At 55.9% G+C, this 18,252-nt stretch overlaps 7 protein-coding genes across 7 annotated transcripts; 3 read left to right on the top strand and 4 right to left on the bottom strand.

Annotated features, from left to right (window-relative positions):
• Window positions 1-316: 316 nt before the first annotated feature.
• Window positions 317-1,251, bottom strand: TRAVEDRAFT_27960 (uncharacterized protein). The gene is made up of 4 exons (XM_008037904.1): window positions 1,109-1,251; window positions 823-1,053; window positions 584-757; window positions 317-531 (listed from the first exon to the last, which is right to left on the bottom strand). The coding sequence occupies exons 1-4, from the start codon at window positions 1,193-1,195 to the stop codon at window positions 445-447; spliced, it is 579 nt and encodes a 192-aa protein (XP_008036095.1). The 5' UTR covers window positions 1,196-1,251; the 3' UTR covers window positions 317-444.
• A 1,450-nt stretch (window positions 1,252-2,701) lies between these two features.
• On the top strand, window positions 2,702-8,097 carry TRAVEDRAFT_63919 (P-loop containing nucleoside triphosphate hydrolase protein; the record flags this gene model as incomplete). The annotated part of the gene is made up of 22 exons (XM_008038526.1): window positions 2,702-2,892; window positions 2,952-3,017; window positions 3,067-3,193; window positions 3,247-3,362; window positions 3,425-3,479; window positions 3,530-3,716; window positions 3,769-4,031; window positions 4,089-4,231; window positions 4,285-4,435; window positions 4,491-4,927; window positions 4,981-5,251; window positions 5,312-5,355; window positions 5,418-5,556; window positions 5,615-5,654; window positions 5,706-5,734; window positions 5,786-6,319; window positions 6,378-6,505; window positions 6,567-6,587; window positions 6,649-7,620; window positions 7,670-7,722; window positions 7,839-7,912; window positions 7,998-8,097. The coding sequence occupies 16 exons, from the start codon at window positions 2,702-2,704 to the stop codon at window positions 5,891-5,893; spliced, it is 2,367 nt and encodes a 788-aa protein (XP_008036717.1). The 3' UTR covers window positions 5,894-6,319; window positions 6,378-6,505; window positions 6,567-6,587; window positions 6,649-7,620; window positions 7,670-7,722; window positions 7,839-7,912; window positions 7,998-8,097.
• Window positions 8,098-8,547: 450 nt separating this feature from the next.
• Window positions 8,548-9,894, top strand: TRAVEDRAFT_45598 (uncharacterized protein; the record flags this gene model as incomplete). Its single annotated transcript, XM_008038090.1, has 5 exons — window positions 8,548-8,607; window positions 8,669-8,873; window positions 8,941-9,492; window positions 9,547-9,785; window positions 9,841-9,894. 5 exons carry the CDS (start codon window positions 8,548-8,550, stop codon window positions 9,892-9,894), a joined length of 1,110 nt encoding a protein of 369 aa, XP_008036281.1.
• Window positions 9,895-10,047: 153 nt separating this feature from the next.
• Window positions 10,048-11,495, bottom strand: TRAVEDRAFT_45597 (uncharacterized protein; the record flags this gene model as incomplete). The annotated part of the gene is made up of 2 exons (XM_008038089.1): window positions 10,048-11,353; window positions 11,410-11,495. The coding sequence occupies 2 exons, from the start codon at window positions 11,493-11,495 to the stop codon at window positions 10,048-10,050; spliced, it is 1,392 nt and encodes a 463-aa protein (XP_008036280.1).
• Window positions 11,496-11,812: 317 nt separating this feature from the next.
• On the bottom strand, window positions 11,813-13,189 carry TRAVEDRAFT_27958 (60S ribosomal protein L7). The gene is made up of 6 exons (XM_008037903.1): window positions 13,133-13,189; window positions 13,056-13,071; window positions 12,902-12,994; window positions 12,555-12,721; window positions 12,368-12,505; window positions 11,813-12,316 (listed from the first exon to the last, which is right to left on the bottom strand). The coding sequence occupies exons 1-6, from the start codon at window positions 13,147-13,149 to the stop codon at window positions 11,995-11,997; spliced, it is 753 nt and encodes a 250-aa protein (XP_008036094.1). The 5' UTR covers window positions 13,150-13,189; the 3' UTR covers window positions 11,813-11,994.
• A 488-nt stretch (window positions 13,190-13,677) lies between these two features.
• TRAVEDRAFT_27956 (uncharacterized protein) lies at window positions 13,678-14,275 on the bottom strand. Its single transcript, XM_008037902.1, has 2 exons — window positions 14,042-14,275; window positions 13,678-13,984 (listed from the first exon to the last, which is right to left on the bottom strand). Exons 1-2 carry the CDS (start codon window positions 14,062-14,064, stop codon window positions 13,744-13,746), a joined length of 264 nt encoding a protein of 87 aa, XP_008036093.1. The 5' UTR covers window positions 14,065-14,275; the 3' UTR covers window positions 13,678-13,743.
• A 197-nt stretch (window positions 14,276-14,472) lies between these two features.
• On the top strand, window positions 14,473-18,238 carry TRAVEDRAFT_45594 (actin cytoskeleton organization protein; the record flags this gene model as incomplete). Its single annotated transcript, XM_008038088.1, has 18 exons — window positions 14,473-14,500; window positions 14,567-14,652; window positions 14,713-14,851; window positions 14,904-15,022; window positions 15,077-15,151; window positions 15,205-15,503; window positions 15,574-15,800; window positions 15,850-16,001; window positions 16,056-16,580; window positions 16,633-16,680; window positions 16,735-16,891; window positions 16,944-17,053; window positions 17,109-17,291; window positions 17,346-17,601; window positions 17,659-17,741; window positions 17,792-17,866; window positions 17,920-18,072; window positions 18,128-18,238. 18 exons carry the CDS (start codon window positions 14,473-14,475, stop codon window positions 18,236-18,238), a joined length of 2,826 nt encoding a protein of 941 aa, XP_008036279.1.
• Between the last annotated feature and the right edge of the window lie 14 nt (window positions 18,239-18,252).

Below are 18,252 nucleotides of genomic sequence, written 5' to 3'. Positions count from 1 at the left end.
TGCAATAGGTCCTTCTAAGGTATGTAGATTTGGTTCGAGTGCGTCTTCACGATCCTAGTGCTGGACCAGCGTGGTGGGCAGTCTCAAGGTGATCGACGTTGCGTTCAAACGTAAACCGCCGATTAATAAGCTTCTAGGCCTCTTTGGTTTTGGGCGCTAAATCAGTAAACGATCCTTGTTCCACTTCTGCAAGCGCCGACATATATATTGACAGGCTCGGGAATTCTGTATTATAATACGACCCAGGTCTCACTGCAAGCTTCTGGTCTGTATGCTTGCGCCGGCTCGGAAACCCTTAGTAAAGAACAAAATCAGGATATAACCGCCTTCAATTTCTAGTAAAGCACTCTTATGCGACTCGGAATCCAAGCACTCTTCTTTGCGGCGTGGATGGCCTGACAGCATCACCGGAAACGGGCACCTTTCCTCATGCCAGTAGATATATCAATCACGAGTGGGTTCCGCTTTTACAGAACCTGCACTTCTTGCCACATCCAAAGCACGCTGGATGTCTTTGGAGCTGATGTGCACCTGCGCAAGCCGGGTTAAAGCTAAGCACTCGAGCCAACGCAGGTCCACGCACCTCCACTACCACATCTTCCTCCTCATGCTTGCCGATCGGGGATCCAGGTCGGTCAAGGATCGGTGTCTGCTCAGCACCGCTGCAGTCCTCCTGCTTCACTGTCTCCTCTTTGATACGGTGCCTGCCGGGATCAATGCCGAATACGACGTGCTGGTTCCTCGAATTCAGATGCACCTAGAGCGGATTTCGAACCAGCGTCCTTTTAGACTCGAGCGTTAGACTCAGCTTCGCACACTCACCTCTACGACGGACTCCTCTTCGCTTCCGCATTCCTCAATCTTGGGCTTCACGTCTACCTCGCCAGTGGAGTCTGGCCAGAAACCGATAGCGCCGGGTGTCTCTGGAGATGGCTCCCTCTTCACTGGCGCCGGAGTCGACTCCCTCTTTACTATTGGATTTGGCGTCCTGAACGTCGAACCACAACCACTGGATGCCGGTAACGCAAAACCGTTGCGCGAACTGAGGTGCACCTGACATACGCCACGTTTCACACTAGAATCGGGGGATGGTGCATGATCTGCTCACCTCCACGAGTCTCTCCTCCTCGAGTTCACCGTCTTCTGAGATATCCATGGCAGACGCTCCCGGTATGGGCGGAGAGGGACGTGACATGTCAGAGGTTTCCCTCCGTCTAGAGGCTTTGACGTCGCCCACGGTGTCATCATAAACATTGTCCTGATCTGCGGCGTTATGACCGACGTCAAGGTACATCTGCCGCCAGCGAGATAAATGTTAACGACGTCCACGCCGAATGGAGGTAATCGCGGCAACTCGCCTCATCATCTTCGTAGTGGGACCCCGATGGGACCACCTCCGGCTCGAGTTGTTCTGGTATTTCAGAGGCAGGGCGGCGCCTTTTTGAGGGTGGCTGTTGAGGCTCCTCTTCGGCCGGTAGGTTTGACGGTACCTCGCCCGATGCTCGTTTCCGGCGCCTTGATGCGGGCGGTACGGGAGGTACGGGAACGGATTTGTTGGGTTTATGGTGACCGGAAGGCTTGACACCGTTGGCTTCTAATACCTCTGTTATCGTCATATGAGCTGTCGATTCAATGGCATGCATACAAGATGGTTTGACGTACCCGACGGACGGTAGAAGAACCGAAAGACAACGTACGGCTTGTCGTCGATAAGGATGGGGCGCAGAACAGTCGGCTTAGGCTGGTTCTCCTTCTTGCTCCCGACACTGTGCATCTGAGTAAATAACTACACTCGACGCAAGAAGGAACTTACGATGCGCTCTTCGTGGGCCCTTTGCTACTGCTGGCGCTATTGGTATTGCCGGGGCGCCCGCGAGGACCAGAGGGGGCGGACGGCTTTGGACGGAACGGGACTGCAATGAAATCGCGCACACGTCGCAGTCGAATCTCGATGGTGCCTATTTCTTCGCTGTATGCAGCGGGAAGAGCATCATCTGCCTTCTGGGTAAGAAAGCACATTTACGAGAGGAGTCTCCATCACCATACCTACGCTGGGAACATGCAGAAACTTGGACGAGCAGTTGGTATCTAAGGGCACGCGGAGCCCTGGGTGGGTGGTCTTCGAAGAACCTTTGGTGTGGGATACGACTCCTATTCTGCGCCCATCGGTGCGTACCTCCACCGAAAGGTGAGTCGGTGGTTTAGAATCTACCCAGTGCACTTTATAAACCTAATGCTAGGCGTCAGAATATCTCAACTGACTCCCAGTTTTGACTTACGGTCCCGGTGTCGCCAGGCACGTAACACGACACGATCTTGTCACTCTCGACCTTGACTTGGAACTGCTCCAGTTCTCGGCCGTCGCAGGTGATATATGCACCATATCCGCGGTGCTTGAGAGGCATTGTGTGGCTCGTAGCGAGTTGGACTGTGCGGTAAGGGTGTGGGCGGAGTGGAGGTGCTAAGATGCAATGCTGCGGCAAGACGCGACGCAACGCGGCTCGCGAAGTGTGGCCCGAAAAGCGTGACGTGAGATTGTTGCCAATTTCGGCATGTGACCGCGCTTCCCGATCGGATCTATGGCTTGCGTGCAGTGATCGCCTGTGGTACGCGTCGTCCCTCATCGAGTTCCTCTCTCACCCAGCCCCGGGCTATCGCCTACGCAAGGCACAGATTCGCATATAATCCAGGTTCTGTAGATATGGCGAGCGAGGAGCAGCTTAATGCGTTCATCGCAAGGCATCGCGAGCTGCTCAAGCGGGAGCGAGAGGCCGAGATCGAGCGTACTTCCCTGTTGCTCTCTAATTGCGCGCCCAAGTTACTCGAGCAGAAAGGCCTCGCGTTGTGCGGCCTCGGGACCACATCTGTTGGGATTGGTCTTGGGGGGAAGACGTACGCAATATCCGATGTTTGTCATATAGTCATCCCATGCTAATCGTTTATACACCTAGTCTTGTAGAGCTCGAGCGACCGACGGCATACCACAGCACCCCGATATTTCCTCCACACTCGCTGAGGTATGTTTCTGGCTGTATGATATGTAGTGATATTAAGATTTCTACGAAGGCCAGGCGATCTTGCCCGCATTGAGGAGCATACTACCTCCGCCGCCTCGAAGAAGACGGCAAAGCCCAAGAAAGCTGGCGCAACCGACAAGCCGAAAGATGACGGCGTCGAGGGTGTCATATACAAAGTGAACATCCCCCCTCCGCGCCCGCACCGGTCAACCAACTGAAACTCTACCAGGTATCTGACACTAAGATCGTCATTGCCGTAGATCCTCCAGAGACAAGCGGCGAAGATCTGAACATCCCTGAACGCTGCCGTGTCGTAAAACTTGCTAACAGTGTCACATATGATAGGTAAGACTAGCGTTGAATCATAGCGCGGACACACGCTCATGCATGTCTCTGTACTGCTTTAGGATGGACAAAGCACTGGATCAGCTGGAGAAACTTGTACTGCCAAATTCCGATGCTGTGAGTTCCGTGAACGGCCGAGGTTTATACCGCAGCTCAAAGGCCGGTAGAAAGAGGACAAATTCCTGCCGAAGATGACGAACCTCATTCGGGTGCTTATGGGCATGACAGCACCGTCAGAACGAGTGCCGGTTAAAGACTTGACCTTTTTCGACAAATCTCTCAATTCAAGTCAGCAAGAAGCCATCCGTTTCGCGCTCGGGTCTCCAGAAGTGGCATGTATCCATGGTCCTCCAGGTAAAGCCACATGCTCGAATCGCCATCTAATCCGTGGGCTGATATGATGAAGGCACTGGCAAGACGCACACGCTCATAGAGCTCATTCGCCATTTCACCTCTGCCACCCCATCAAATCCAAAGCCGCTGAGGCTGCTAGTGTGCGGCGCCTCAAACATGTCGGTCGACAACATCCTGGAGAGGCTCCTCGCTCTACCTGCACCAGAGGGAGGCGCGAAGCTCAAGGTAACGCGTATCGGTCATCCGGCTCGCGTTATGGCGCATGAGAATGTGATAGAAGCAACGCTCGAGGTCCAAGCGAGCCGTAGCGACGAAGTGAGTAGCAATCTTAGGTAGCTTCACAACACATCTTACGCTGTCCTCTGCATACAGGCTGCATTGGCAAAGGATGTGAAGAATGAGCTCGAGACCGCGCTCGGGGTGCTTTCAGGTAAAGGGAAGGGCACTAAGGGCAAAGGACCTCGGGGGCTCGAGCGGAAGAAGATGTGGGACGATGTGAGAGCACTGCGAAAGGAGTGAGTCCAGAAACACAACTTATCCGATTCAATGATTGAGTGGAGAACTGTAGGTATCGACAACGGGAAGGCGGTGTAGTCCGGAGCGTCTTGAAGGATGCACAGGTCGTGCTCGCGACATGCCACTCCTCCGGAGGCAGGCAGCTTTGGAATCAGAACTTCGACGTCGTCATCATAGACGAGGCGACCCAAGCATTGGAAGCTGTATGATTCTTCCCCATTACAGCACTTTCTTCATATACTGACATAATTACCGCAGGTCTGCTGGGTACCCATATTCAAAGCGCAAAAGTTGATCCTTGCGGGAGACCCCATGCAGCTCCCGCCCACGATCATCTCACTAGACAAACATGACAAGAAGAAATCCAAGTCTGGCACATCATCAGACAAGCCAAAGGAGAAGAAGCCCCCTGCCCCGAAGGCGCCGAAGTCGAAGAGTCCCTCGGAAAAGGTAGCAGAGGCTCCGGCGGAGGACGCCAAACCGGACGAGGACGCATCGGGTTCCAGTGACGAGGAGGGAGACTCTGAGATTGCTGCTGATCCCGAGGAATCCGTTAAGGCTACCCCAAGAGACCCACGGAAAGCAGGCTCGCAAGCGGTGCTCCGTCCGCCATCCACGCTGGAAATGACGCTCTTCGAACGGCTCGAGAAGATGTACGGTCCCGGGATCAAGCGCATGCTGACCGTCCAGTACCGGTACGATTCTTCATATAAAAAGCTTTGCATGGTTGACACTGACGCGTATACAGGATGCACAAGCAGATCGCAACTTTCCCGTCCAAAATCATGTATCACTCGAAGCTCACGTCCCACCCCTCGGTCGCGTCTCACCTCCTGCGCGACCTCCCGAACACCAAAGCTGACTCCGAGGAGGATGAGAAGGAGATACTCGGAACGCCTGCAGTATTCTATGACACCGCAGGCTGTGAGTACTTCGAACGCGTCGAGGGCGATGGAGACGAGGGGAGCCGGTGTAACGAAAACGAAGCGTCAGTCGTGAAGATGTGGCTGGATCAGCTGGTACGTCTTGTTTGAGAAGTCATAGCGGATATGCAAGGTTGAGAAGCCCTCTTTATCTAGGTTGGCGCGGGCGTCCAACCCTCCCAAATCGCAGTCATCACGCCGTACGTCGTCTTGAAAACGCTGCACGCATGTGTCGTTCTAACAACGATTTGGCCCCGACCAGCTACCAGGCGCAGGTGACACTCCTGACCTCCCTTCTCCGTCCAATATTCGGCGCAGAATTGGAGATCGGCACTGTGGACGGCATGCAAGGACGAGAGAAAGAGGCCATCGTTATCAGCCTGGTACGCAGCAATGAAAAGGTGGGCATGGTTCTTCTGCCTTTGCTCGCAGGCATGCTCACAAACTAACCATGCGCAGCGAGAGGTAGGTTTCTTAAAGGACAAGCGCAGGCTGAACGGTGAGCATCTGCCTCCCTCGACTTATTACAACTCAACTCAGAGGGACGTAGTGGCGATGACTCGCGCACGTCGACATCTGGTGAGCGGACGTCCTGTCAAGTGAATGTTAGCCCTAACTCACAGCTCGTAGTGTGTCGTTGGCGACTCTTCGACTGTACAGCACGGCAGCCCGTTCCTGAAGAAGTGGATGGCATGGCTCGACGCAAACGCCGACGTACGATATGCTGGCCTCGAGTAGGTCAACCATCAGCTACATCGCAAATGGGTACACAGCGACGCCCGCTAGAGTACACGCATGAGACGTTCAGCGCACAAACCGAAGAAAGGTATGCAGTATGTACGAATAGGATGTAGCATCTAGCATTCTGGGATTAGACAACAATAGTACCGCGATATTCCCCTGTACAACTACACGTAGGCTCGTCAAGTCCTAGGGAAACTAGTAGTGTCTCATAGCGCGGGGTCCCTCCCGACGCTCCCTGTGCGCCGGCGGGCGGCCACTGGGGACCCCTCCGCGCCCGCTGCGGCGAGCAGGCCCGCCTCCTCTTCGCTGTACGAGCGGGCGAGGCCCCGGCCCCTGCTTGGCGGTTTGGGCTTGTATAAAAGGGACTGGCACACGATGGTGATGTCGAACATAAGTGTCCCGCCGCTGCCCAGCAGGTACCTATATGGCCACGGTGAGTTTGAGCACGACAGGACTGGTACGATCGGAAAGGACATACGGGATGCTCTCGCGCATGAATGCGGATGCCTCTGGCTCCGGGAGTTGCATGTTGGGCGAGGTGAGGATGGAGGAGACGTAGAAGAAGTTGCCCAGAAATGCGAAGATGAATAGGTAGATTGACAAGCCCTACAAGCAAAGTATGACTGTCAGCTGGAGTGATCTGAGACGAACGTTGCGGCGATCGTACCTCTACGGATTTCCTGACATACTAAGGGACTCAGTTAGTGCTATGCAGGATGTAATGAAAACAGTGGAATGTATAAACTCACGTTCTTCCAGATCTGAGGTAATCGAGACGTGAGGTATAGCGTTGTGCAGATCCACGCCGAAATCCTGCCGATGACATGCTCTATGGTCGGTGGAGGGACAGGATCGTCCAGAACGGCGACGTCGCCGATATTGTAGAGCGGTTGAAACACAGAAGGCTCTCCAGAGAGTTGAGCGGAGAGGATAGCATCGCCTAGGTGAGATTCTGAGACGACCGCCGGAACAGCAGCCACAGGAACTTCTGCACGAGTCCATATTCGTCCTGTGTGCCCGACAGCGCTAGATGAAGCATCCTTCCGCCCGCCCACCAATGACCCAACCCCAAACAGCGCCCATACTCCCAAAAAGACCATGGTCGCACCTTTCCGACTGGCACGGGAACTGCGCCTGTTTGCGTTCGCGCTTAACCACTCATCGTCTGCCACCTCAACCAGATCCACCGCCCTGACCGGTGGCCGACCTCGTGCGACAAGGTCTGCCTCATCCATAGGTGGTGGGGGAGCGGTCATGTGTAATGAGCTGTGCATACGACCCGGAGGTGATGTGGTCGAGTGTCGGCTATGCCCTTGGAAGGAGTCGGTGCCCCATGCGACATGTTTCCGTCTTCCCGAGCGCCCGCCCTCAGAGTGAAAGCTTTCGGTGAGGCGTGCCAAAGCTTCTTCGGAGACCTCCTCATCGTCTTCATAGGCGGTCGAGTGCGGCTCGATCGAGTGGGAGCGCCCGCTATGCCACCGCTCTTCTTGCTGCGCTGCCAGGGCTGCGGTGGCAGCCACATTTGCTGCGACGTTAGATAATGCGCGGTAATGAGGTGCGCCGGCACCGCGGTCGATGGACAGTCGACGTGTCGTTACAGAGGTCGTGCGATCCCTGCTATGAAGGTATGGACGTGACGGCTTCTTGGAGATACGGCGGTAATAGACGTATTGGCTCAAGAGGCTGAAGTCGACGAAGACGAAGTACGTCGCGAGCCAGGTCTGCAAGACGTCAGTCGTGTGAGGTATGAAAACGCGGTGATCGACTCACCTGGAAGGGCAACTGGTGTGTCAGAATGCATCCCACCAAATTGGTTGCATCGCCTATAGATCCACAACGTCGACGGTTAGCATACAGTGACGCAGTTAACATCCTCCGCAAGCACGCGACATCTCACGCGATTGCCGCGCGAGATCGCGAGGCAACTGCAGAAACTCACCTAAAAGCCAGTTCATCAGGAAGGGCAAGGCGAGGCCATCGACAGATTGCCTTCGTGCATTCTCGAGGACCTGTCTGAAATTGCCTCATGTTAGCTTCCTCTATGGGCGGGGGGAAGCAGCGGGCGGGGCAGGTGATGCGGGGTAAATGCCGGACTCACGGAAACTGAGCGCCGAGCCAACAGGCGATGGATGTGTAACCGAGGAGTTCGCTGAATGTTGCAGAGAGGGCCATGGACGATGTTGCATACAGCGTCGACGACGTAGAGAACGGCGAGGAGGACGAAGGGGTAGGCTGAGCTGGGGAGAGATAGGGTGACTCGGGCACCGCTAAATGCGAGTGCTATCGCGGCGCGCCTGAGCCAGCGCCTACGACCTCTCCCTCCTCGCCCACTGCATTCCCTATTTAGATCCAGCCACCGACGCCTCCAAGACCATAGGTCTCCATTCTTTCGTCCTCACGCTCTCCAGCAATAGCTCGTTCCCACCGACTCGCGTGTGTCTCGGCCGCGGACCTCGCTCACCTTCTGCGACACTAACTCCGCTTTCGGACTGAGGATACAACGCGACAGAGCCCGAAGCTCAGGTGGCGCGAACCAATCCGCGAGGGAACCCGCACGCGCGTGTCTACCTGGCCGTGTCCGTCCCGCCGCTCACGCTGCTTTTCGAACCACATAACTCGCATCTCTTTCTCTTCTCAGCCATCTCGCCATGGCTCCCAGCAGGTCAGAGTTGCGAGCGCAGGTGATGAACCCTACCCCACAATATCTGGTGAGTGCATTGGCCTCTAGTGCCGCGCCGACCACGCTGAAGCCGTTGAAATGCGATCTAGAAAGACCTCGTGCTGGACTACTTGATGCACAACTGCCACACAGGCGCCGCACGCGCTTTCATGAAGGAGTGCGGCGTTACTCCAGCCGATGGAGAGACGGACAGAGACAGAGATGCAGTGATATTCGTCCCAGGCCACAAGCCGCATAAGACATCTGAGGAGGAACTCCGCACCCTTGAAGAAAGGCTCGCCATGGGCGAGCTGCGTAAAGGCGCGCTGCCCACTTTCTCGCCGCTGTCCGCGCGCGCTCAGCTTTTCATTTCTCCCGTTAGACATCCGGAACCACATACTGACAGGCCGGATCGACGAGGCGACGGAGCTCCTCCATAAACACTTCCCCACGGTGCTCTCGGACACACCTGAGCCTGGCGCGATACCTCCCTCGATCTACCTGTTCAAGTACCGGCCTGCGACGTCGACGGACCCAACGCATCTTGCGCTTAATCTCCGCATCCAGGCATTCATCGAAGCAGCGCGTACGATACCCCTCCCTTACTACCCTCCGGGCTCAGAATCACCATTACCGCAACCGCCGCTACTATCTGCTGCTGGCCGGACCGCAAGCTCAGGAGATGGCGAAGACGTGGACATGTCTGAGAGCGACACCGAACTATCAAACGCCCAGCTACTGCACCGTGCCCAGAGCCTGTACTCGGAAGTGAACCGTCTATCACAGGCAAATGATCGCGCAATGTACCTGGGCGAGCTAGGGCAGGTCGGAGGCATCCTTGCGTATACAGTCCCTGAAAGGAGCCCCCTCGCTATGTATATGACGCAGGCTCGGCGAGAAGCGGTTGCAGACCAGATCGACAGCGCAATCCTTTGTAAGCTCCTCGCTGCCCTGCATCCTGTCTATGCTTAACTGTCATTGCCTTTAGACTGGGCGAAGAAGCCAACGATATCCCGTATCGAGTTGTATACGCGACAAACGGGCGTTGAATGGTCCCTCCTGCACGAGAAGGAGATCCCTGCACCGCCTCGTAACAAATGGCCTGCCGGCGTTTCGCTGCCTCCAACTGGTCTCCCGGACCCGACAATATCAATTAGGGACGGTGGCAGTCTGGAAAACGCCGTTCCTCCACCAAAGAAGGCGTCCACGGAGAAGGAGACAGATGAGGTACGCACATCCTCGTCTCTATCCGCTACCGCGCCAAATGCTCACCCTTCATCAGGTCATACCGCCCTTCGATCTCCATCTCTTCGTCGAGTCTCAAGTTGGGAGGTAATCTTTTGTTTTATGCTATCGTAGTCGTCAGCATCTGTGCGCATGCCTGTATTGTTTTCACTTCGTTCTTCGAACACAGCGGAATCTATGTACCATACTTACTACTCATCGCCGACGGCATATAAACGCCACAGCCGTATCGGCATACAACATTTTAGTCGGTCAACCGCAGGCCCTTCATCATTGCCTCCACATCGCCCATGCTAGTCCGAAACGTCCGATGCTCCTCCACGACCACCTCCACCTCCTCCCAGCGCCCCTTATTCACCTTCGCCACCACGTCACCCGGGACCCGACACCCCCGTAGACCCAGCACGCGCAACCGTGCCCACTTGTCCCACTCGACGCGCTGCACGATCGTCTCCGCGGCGACCGTACCTTGTCCTCCCGGCGGCTCGTTCAGCCACGGATTGTACGATAGGTCGAGCACCTCGAGCAGCGGGCAGATGCGTGGCAGGCGATGTACAGGTGTCGGGGAGGGCAGCGCCAGGAGTGCAAGGCGCGTCAGGACGAGCGGGAATGCGAAGAGCGTCGCGGTTGGTATTGGGGCATTGAGCACGATGAGCGTCTGCAGCAGGGGAGACTGCTCTTGCGAAGAGGATTCCGCGTCCCATGAATCCTCGTCCGCGTCGCTCGGGAGTTCGCCGTGGTTCGTGAGCTCAGAGGGTGATCTTGCGTCTGATGGGCCTTCGCCGCGATCCTCCAGCTGGAGCTCCTCCTCAGATGTGGCTCGCCGAGTCGGAGTGCTCGGTGAAAGGCTCAACAAATGGTCGCGCTGCAGTGTCGCCTGCGGACCGACGATGATCAGCTCCCCGTCGGTGTGCCCATCCGGCTCGAGCAGTGGAAGAAGCTTCGCATTCGACAGCGGGTCGTTTACCGCGGTGTACCGCAAGATGTCGCGCCTGAAGTACAGCGGGATGGCAGGGAGGAGCTCGTCCCGGAAACCCGCCGTGTCCGGGAACTCCGCGAGCAGCACCCGCAGGCAAATTCGCGCCAGGGGCGGCACGGGCGAACCCGAGACATCGAGATCCACGTATGGAGAGGACTCGAAGATAGGAACGTCGCTCGACCCGAAGCTCCAGGACGTATGCGACAGTATGAGAGACAGCGCGCGTCGTCGGAACGCAGGCATGCTCTTGTCCAGCACGGGGTCGTACGCCGCAAGGATGGCTTCGTACCCAGGCTCAGGCCCGAAGAGCCCGCCCCAGCTTCTCGGAGGAGGCGGACCTGGGACGGGGCCTCGAGGAAAGTCATGCTCGAGGTGGCCGTCGCGGATGACCGGTATTGGTGGAGGAGCAGCAGTTCCCCCTGCATCGCGAGCGGTGTTCCTGCGCAGGCCGTGCGTGAAGCGGTAGAACTCGGAGAACGGGAGGGAGGGGTCGTTGTAGCTGTGGGCGGTGGCCGATGAGAGATGCGCTTTGGACCTGCGAAGGTTTTGCGAATGCCTGAATTGCTCGCCTCTACAGTCGGTAAGATCAGACGCACATCGTCAATGCGGGGGTCATGTATTGCATACCTCAGTGTATGAAGCAAATTGTTAACCTCTCGGGGTCCAGCCGCACTTCCCGTAGCTTTTGTGTCAACCTCCCTTCGAGATGGCATGATGATAGTTTGCGCGACGATGGCGAGATTACCTGACACAGAAGGACAGCACCTGATAGTGACAAACCAATATCATAGCTAGGAGATGAGGCTGTCCAGGTAAGAGACAGATGGTCGTGTGGTGCAAAGCTTGGGCTTACACTCATCCTGTCGGAGCCGCGACGATGTCACACACCGGCGTCTTGGTATAATCCTGTCAATGTGCCAACTGTGCAGTACAATATTCTTGACTTCTCACGGCCTGGGACGAGTAGGGGTAGACTTGCAATACATGGCGAACAAGCGAGGGGAGTCGAAATCACTCAGAAGGAATTGGCGGGTGAGCAGCCCTGGCGTATGCGGTTTTCAACGATTGAGGTGAACATAATGGCATACAGATAGATGTAGTAGTCGTCGTAATGATAACGCATGCCAGCCATACTCCCTCATACACGCGAGCCCGCGGCCCTCCAGACGCGGACTGCAACTCCCCCAAGAAGCGCAATGACCAGGCATCCACTCAGTTCATCTGCCTAATGAGCTTGTTGATGTTCGTCTCCCGGTTACCGAAGTCACCACCCTGGACGAAGTGCTTGAACTTGCGTATCCTCCAGCCGCCAGTGGGGTTGGAGAGCTTGAATGGCCAGAGGAAGTTCGCGGCCTGCTTGAAGTTGGGGCCGGCGGTGAAGATCTCGTGCACGAGATCCTCGACCGAGAGGATGTCGTACTTGCCGAGAGTCGACTCGATGACGGAGTTGTTGGACAGGGGGATGCGCTGCTTCTCGACCTTGCCGTAACCGCGCTTGTAGATCAGCTCGCGGACGGTCTTCAGGTTGGGCTCGCTGCACGACACGTTAGAGGGGTTTGTACGATCAACTGCTTGCTGGACTTACCCGTAGGTGACGTAGGGCTCAACCAGACGAAGCATCTGCTGGGTGGCCTTCGTGACCTTGACGAAGACACCGTTGTTGATCTGGAGGAGGCGGAGGAGCTGGAGAATTTTGCGGGGCTTGGGAGCGATCTCGTTGATACTGTACGGCATGTTATAGACAAGTCATCCGGTGAAAAGGATCGACTTACCCCCGGATACGGACGACGAAGTAGACCTTGGGCTCTGCGGGGACGTAGAAGTCGCCAGTCGCACGAGCAGCCCGCTTCAGGCGGATCTCCTCCTTCTCCTGGGAAAGGTACTCCTTCACATAGGACTCCGCGCGCTTGAAGATGACCTTGCGCTTGGCCTTGGATGCCTGCCTCGGACGTTAGCAATCTCTTCCCAACGCCGAAACGAAATAGTTTAAGTGTCAGTCCCGAAAGATGGTTAATTCCGGCAGCATAGTGAAAGGTGATCCCACTGGCCAAGAGTAATGGTATGCATCATACAAGCAAGAAAAAAGTGCTTGGGTGTGGAAGTGGAAACATCAACTCACCTTACGGGCAGCGGTCGCGGCAACGAGACGCTCCTCCCGGGCCTTTTCGTTTTGCTTACGCTTCTTAAGGAGAGTCTCCGGGACTTCAACGTCCTGAGGTTGAAATATACGTCAGAACTTCCACATAGACAGGCAGGTCGGGTATTGGTCTGACCTGGACGGACGGAACGCTGTGGATTTGCACATTCAGCTCAGCATGTAGATCTAGACAGACGTGATGCAGTTACGCACGTAGTTGAGGGGGCCATTGCGAGTCTTGAGGAACGACGGCTTTGGCCTTGGGCGGTACAGAGACGCTTGCAGTGAGCAGCCGCGGTGGCTGATATCAACTATGCAGTTCATCGACTATATTCCCACGGACAGGCGCCAAAGGTCCGCACTGTCATTTAGGCGCCGAACTCCCTCCATACACTCGTTGTACACTCGGTCTCTCAGAGTTGCATTTTGCAGTACTTCTCGTCCTCACGGGCTAAAGCCAACGTCTTAGGAACCCCTAGTTCAGTCTCTGGAGCGATGCATGTTTCGGGCGCCCCACTTGTGCCGACCACGCAGCAAACACGCATTCAGCCTCAGCGACAATCGAATGTTGAACCGGCTCTCAAGCTCCTTCCAGGGCTACTGCATCCCATGTGCTCCTCTGCACAAGCCCTGTATCTACAGTCGCCTGCAGACATCCCCTTCCGCTTACCGTCAAGCAATCATGTCCTGGGGAGGTAACGGATACGTATATCCGAAGGCAGATGCCTTTGTTGCCTTGCGAGTGGTCGTGCCGTAGGATGGTCGTATTGCTGTTCATTGCAGAAGCAATATACCCGATCTCTCCACTACGCTCCAGCTCGAAGTTACTCCTGAGAACCCTTGCCCACCTCCGCTTCAGCGCTGGCGGCTAGTGCTTGCCAGTCCACAATATTGTCCTCCCCGGAGCCCAGCAACTTTTGTTCGCGTTCCTTCTGCCACCGCGCGTATTTCCACCTCAGAAGGGATTTGAGCTTCAACTCCTCGGGCATGGCGGTGCGAGGATGGGACTCGTAGAGGTAGTAGGCAAGGCCGCCTGTGAAGACACCCAGTATGGGGTCCAGCGTTCTGCATCACGGCATGAGATATGCGTTCGCGTCGCTCCTATGGAGGACGCCGACTCACCTAGACAAGAGTGGTGGTGGCATGGCAAGCTATTGGACGTTGGACGTCACTGGGTCGCGCCTTGTGTCGCGCCTTGGGTTTCACTTGTAGCGATCCGCACCGGCTCAATGCACACCTTTACTTCCTACACTCTCGTTATCTGACCTGGTCAGCCCCGCTGCCGGCTCCTGGCTTTCCGCGCTTCGGTCGGTCGGGTTAAGACGCAGCGAGGAGATGGTTCGGAAGAGAAGTGGCCGTCGGGCTCGGGATGGGACGGAGAGAGCAGCGCTCGTGACTGCAACGCCAGACCAGCATGGGCGTCTCGGGACGCGCTGCCCAATTTTTGAAAACGCGTTCGTGTCATTGCACGTTCTCTACTTACAAGGCCCACCTCCATCCCCGCCCCAGACTACCTAGGTCCCTGTCTCCGACTGCTCTGACTGTTTCAACACATGGATCGTCAAATTCGCCCCATCTACGGTTCGCCACCCCACGTCTGACCGGACCCATGACGCACATACTCACGCCGGGATCATCGTAACGCAGAGTCTCTGGACACGGGCTCGAACAAGTCGGCCATCCTTGCTTGTAACAAGGTGCTCAAAAAGCAACCAAACAATCTCCTTGTTAAGGTACGTTTCGAACGTATGCTGGACCATGATACATACTAGACCTCACTGTGCCATACATAGGCCTTGAAATCACTCGCACTTGTACGCTCCCAAAAGGTCGAAGAGGCCCTTCTCCTTTGCGATGAAGTACTCGCCTCAAAACCCGTGGACGACCCCACCCTCACCGCAATGATGCACGTCTTGCGTGGTCTGGGTCGCCGTGAGTTGGGTTATACGATGCTCGTGTCCTGCACCTCAATACCTCTGGTCAGATATGGATATGGTCACAATGTACGAAGATGCATACAAGCAGCAGCCAGGCAACGAGGAGCTGGGTACCCAAACGTTCTTTGCGAATGTGCGGATAGGCAACTGGAAGGCTGCACAGCAGGTGAGTACATCTGTACTCTACATGGCGGCGGAGGCTTCATGCATGCAGATATAGATCGCTACCAAAATGCACAAGCAGTTCCAAGACGATCACTACCTGTACTGGAGCGTAATGAGCGCATTACTGCAGGTGCGTGCAGTTCGAGGTTTCCGCCACCGCCACATTCATCTGAATACATACAGGCGCACGATCCTACCACACCAGAAGCACTCCGGACAGTGCTGCTGAAACTCGCTCACAGACTCATCTCTTCATCTGCCACCCCCTCTTACTATAACGCCGACCGCTTCCATCTACACTTGACGATCCTCCGACAACTCGGACTCTACGACGAAGCTTATGAGATGGTCGAGAGCGAATCCGGCCAAATAGTCTGCTCAAGCAACCTATCATGCGAAGAACTCCGACGAGAGATCTGGAAGCTCAAAGGGCTGACCAAGGAGGCGGGAGAAGCCGCTGAGAAACGTATCTTGGAAGCGAAGTGAGTGGTCACAGACCCGGCGGGAAACACACGCATGCTGAAGTCGGCGGTTGTCCGTGCTCGCTTGGAGGGACCGGAACTGGCTCGAATTCCTCGCGGTGCTCGATGCAACGTTTGCGGATCTGACTTCCGAGGCGTCCGATGTGGAGGCGGCGAAGGCGGCAACGTCACAACGTATTGTGAAGACGCGAGAATTCTTCGGCAAGGTCGTCGAGACGGACGGTGTGAGGGATCGGTCAGGTCACCTTGCCCTGCTGGAGCTCGAGAAGCGTTCACGGCAACACGGACTCGCCACTGGTAAAGAAAGTCAGCTTGCTCCGCCAACATTGGCCTAACAGGACAACAGATTCTTCTGCCCTACTCTCTCTTCTCGAGAGCTATTTCCAGTCGTTTGGCGGCAAGGCCTGCTGTTACGAGGACTTGAAGCCCTACATCGAATTTGAGGGGGAAGATCTCGCCAAGTGGACCGCTGTTCTGGAGAGGCAGACCGACGCCTTTGTGAGTTGCGTCAGTTTGATAAGTGCGCATTTCTAACGTTCATCGTCCGCGCAGACCACCGTGCCAGATCTCTGGCGGTATATCAACGCGCAGAAGCTTCTCAGGTATAACCTTCCCGCCTCCGCTCTGACTCCCGATGCAGAGTCTCAACGAGCAGCCAAGCACGCGGATCTGTACCTTACGGGGCTCACACTCGGCAGGGACTTGCCGTCATACGACCTGCAGCCCGCGGACGACCTTGCGATACTCTCCGTGCAAGCCTTCGTGAACAGCTGGAAACAGACTGGGGACGAGACTTACCTGTACAACGCCGTCGCACTGCTCGAGTATGCTGGCTACCGGAGCAAGAAGTCGTACCAGATCCGCCTGCACCTCATCAGGATATACCGTTTGCTCGGGGCCCCCGCGTTGGCATTGGAACACTACCGGGCTATCAACGTGAAGCAGGTTCAGAACGACACGCTTTCGCACTTCATCCTTTCGCGAGCGTCGACGTTTTCCCTGTCGTCAGTAGGAGATCTTACGTATACGTCCGAGTGCTTGGAGTCAAGTCGGATCTATCTGTCTAACTCCGAGGAGGTGAGTGGCTTGTGCATGATCTCCGGACTGTTCCCTAAGCCTTCGCTACTAGACCGCAGAGTTTATCGTCCGCGCTTTCAGCGGAGAGAAATACTCCCAGGTGTGTGTGCTTCGTCGAACATCGCCACCGCAGCGACTCACTATGTCCTGGTAGCTCCCCGACTTTATCGAGTTCGAGGACCGGCTCGACAACTCTCTCCAGCGCGACCTCGTCAAGATGGAACACGTCCGGATGCGCATTGCCCACGAGCCGATCAACTCGGAGTTGGTCGACATGGAGCTCATCGAGCTGAAGTTCATCTTCGACCGTGGTATGTATTACTCCTGCGTATAACGCATTTACAAACACTTTAGGCTCATCAGCCATCAAAGTGCACCACGATAACCGGGACTTCGACATCCTGGCAAATTACCAGCCGCGTGGCGTGGCGTCGTTCAACCAGCAGACGGAGTTCCTTGGGAAGACACCGAGTGTGAGTGTTCAGCTCAACGTGCGATACGCATGGGCTCATTCTGCTCGCTTTATAGCTCGGATGGCTCTGGGTGTTCCTCAAGGTCTACATTAAGGCGTTCCAGCTAGCTAGCGACCTCGATGATTCGGTCGAAGATAAATTGCTCATTGGTGACCGGCCAAAACCGAGCTACGACCCCGAGACGAAGCTTCCGCTCAACGAGCGGCTAGCCACGCGGAAGCCGGAGGAGATCGCAGAGGTAGCTAATCTCAGCATCGAGCTGTAGACTGGCAGTAACTCTTCTCTCATCTAGCTCACACCCGACGAGTCGGCGTTCTATGACTACGCGTGTGCACTATCAGAATGGTTGACTCCCTACCACGACTACACGCGCCCACCACCATCTGCCGTCCTAGCAGAGGCTGCGAAGAACACGGAGCAGAAGACTGGCCTTACGTTGAAGGGCTTGGAGATTCCTTCGGATGCCGCTTCAAACGGGCAAGCGAAGAAGGACGAGGAGCCTCCCGTCGTTGTTGACCCTCCAGCACTCATCACGAAGTACTTCGATGGTACACAACCTCCCAGTACCCAATTTGTACACCCGTCTGACACACTGTGCCTTACAGATATGACGCAACGTTTCAAGGACGCCCAGCAAGGCAAACTGTTCCCTCACGAGCTGCTGCACATCGTCACTCTCACACAAGAGGTGGGGTTTTCCTGAGCCCCAGAGCGATCGTTGGCTGACCACTTCTACAGGCGTTCCTCCTCTTCGTGATTGAGACAACTCGCTTCAAGACCCCCTCCGTGATCAAAGTCAACAAGCTTAACGCTGTACGTAGCTCGTTTACACTTACCTAACCCTCCGCTTAATACCGGTCAACCAGCTCGCGCAACACATCAAGGAGATTCGTGCCAAGGCAACCTCTGTTCTTGCGGAGATTTCCGCGGCACTTATCAGCTATTCCGAGAAGGAGGGAACGGCAGAGCGGCGGAAGGAAGTCGTGGAGGCGTGCGCGCCCGTCACGTTCAAGACTATGGTACGCTCATTCTGCTGTCGAGTTTCCACTACATCACTGACCCGCACACACACAGATTGACCACGACTTCGTTCTGCAAGTTGCGAAGAGGGTCACGGGTGCTCGCCAACAGATCACAGAGCACGTCGGGAAGGGCATGGTTCGCGTGTGCAAGACTCACGCCTGAAGGTAGTGCTCACT

This window comes from Trametes versicolor (assembly GCF_000271585.1).
Source record: "Trametes versicolor FP-101664 SS1 unplaced genomic scaffold TRAVEscaffold_4, whole genome shotgun sequence".
Classification (NCBI taxonomy): domain Eukaryota; kingdom Fungi; phylum Basidiomycota; class Agaricomycetes; order Polyporales; family Polyporaceae; genus Trametes; species Trametes versicolor.
This window is presented reverse-complemented; position numbering and strand designations above follow the sequence as displayed.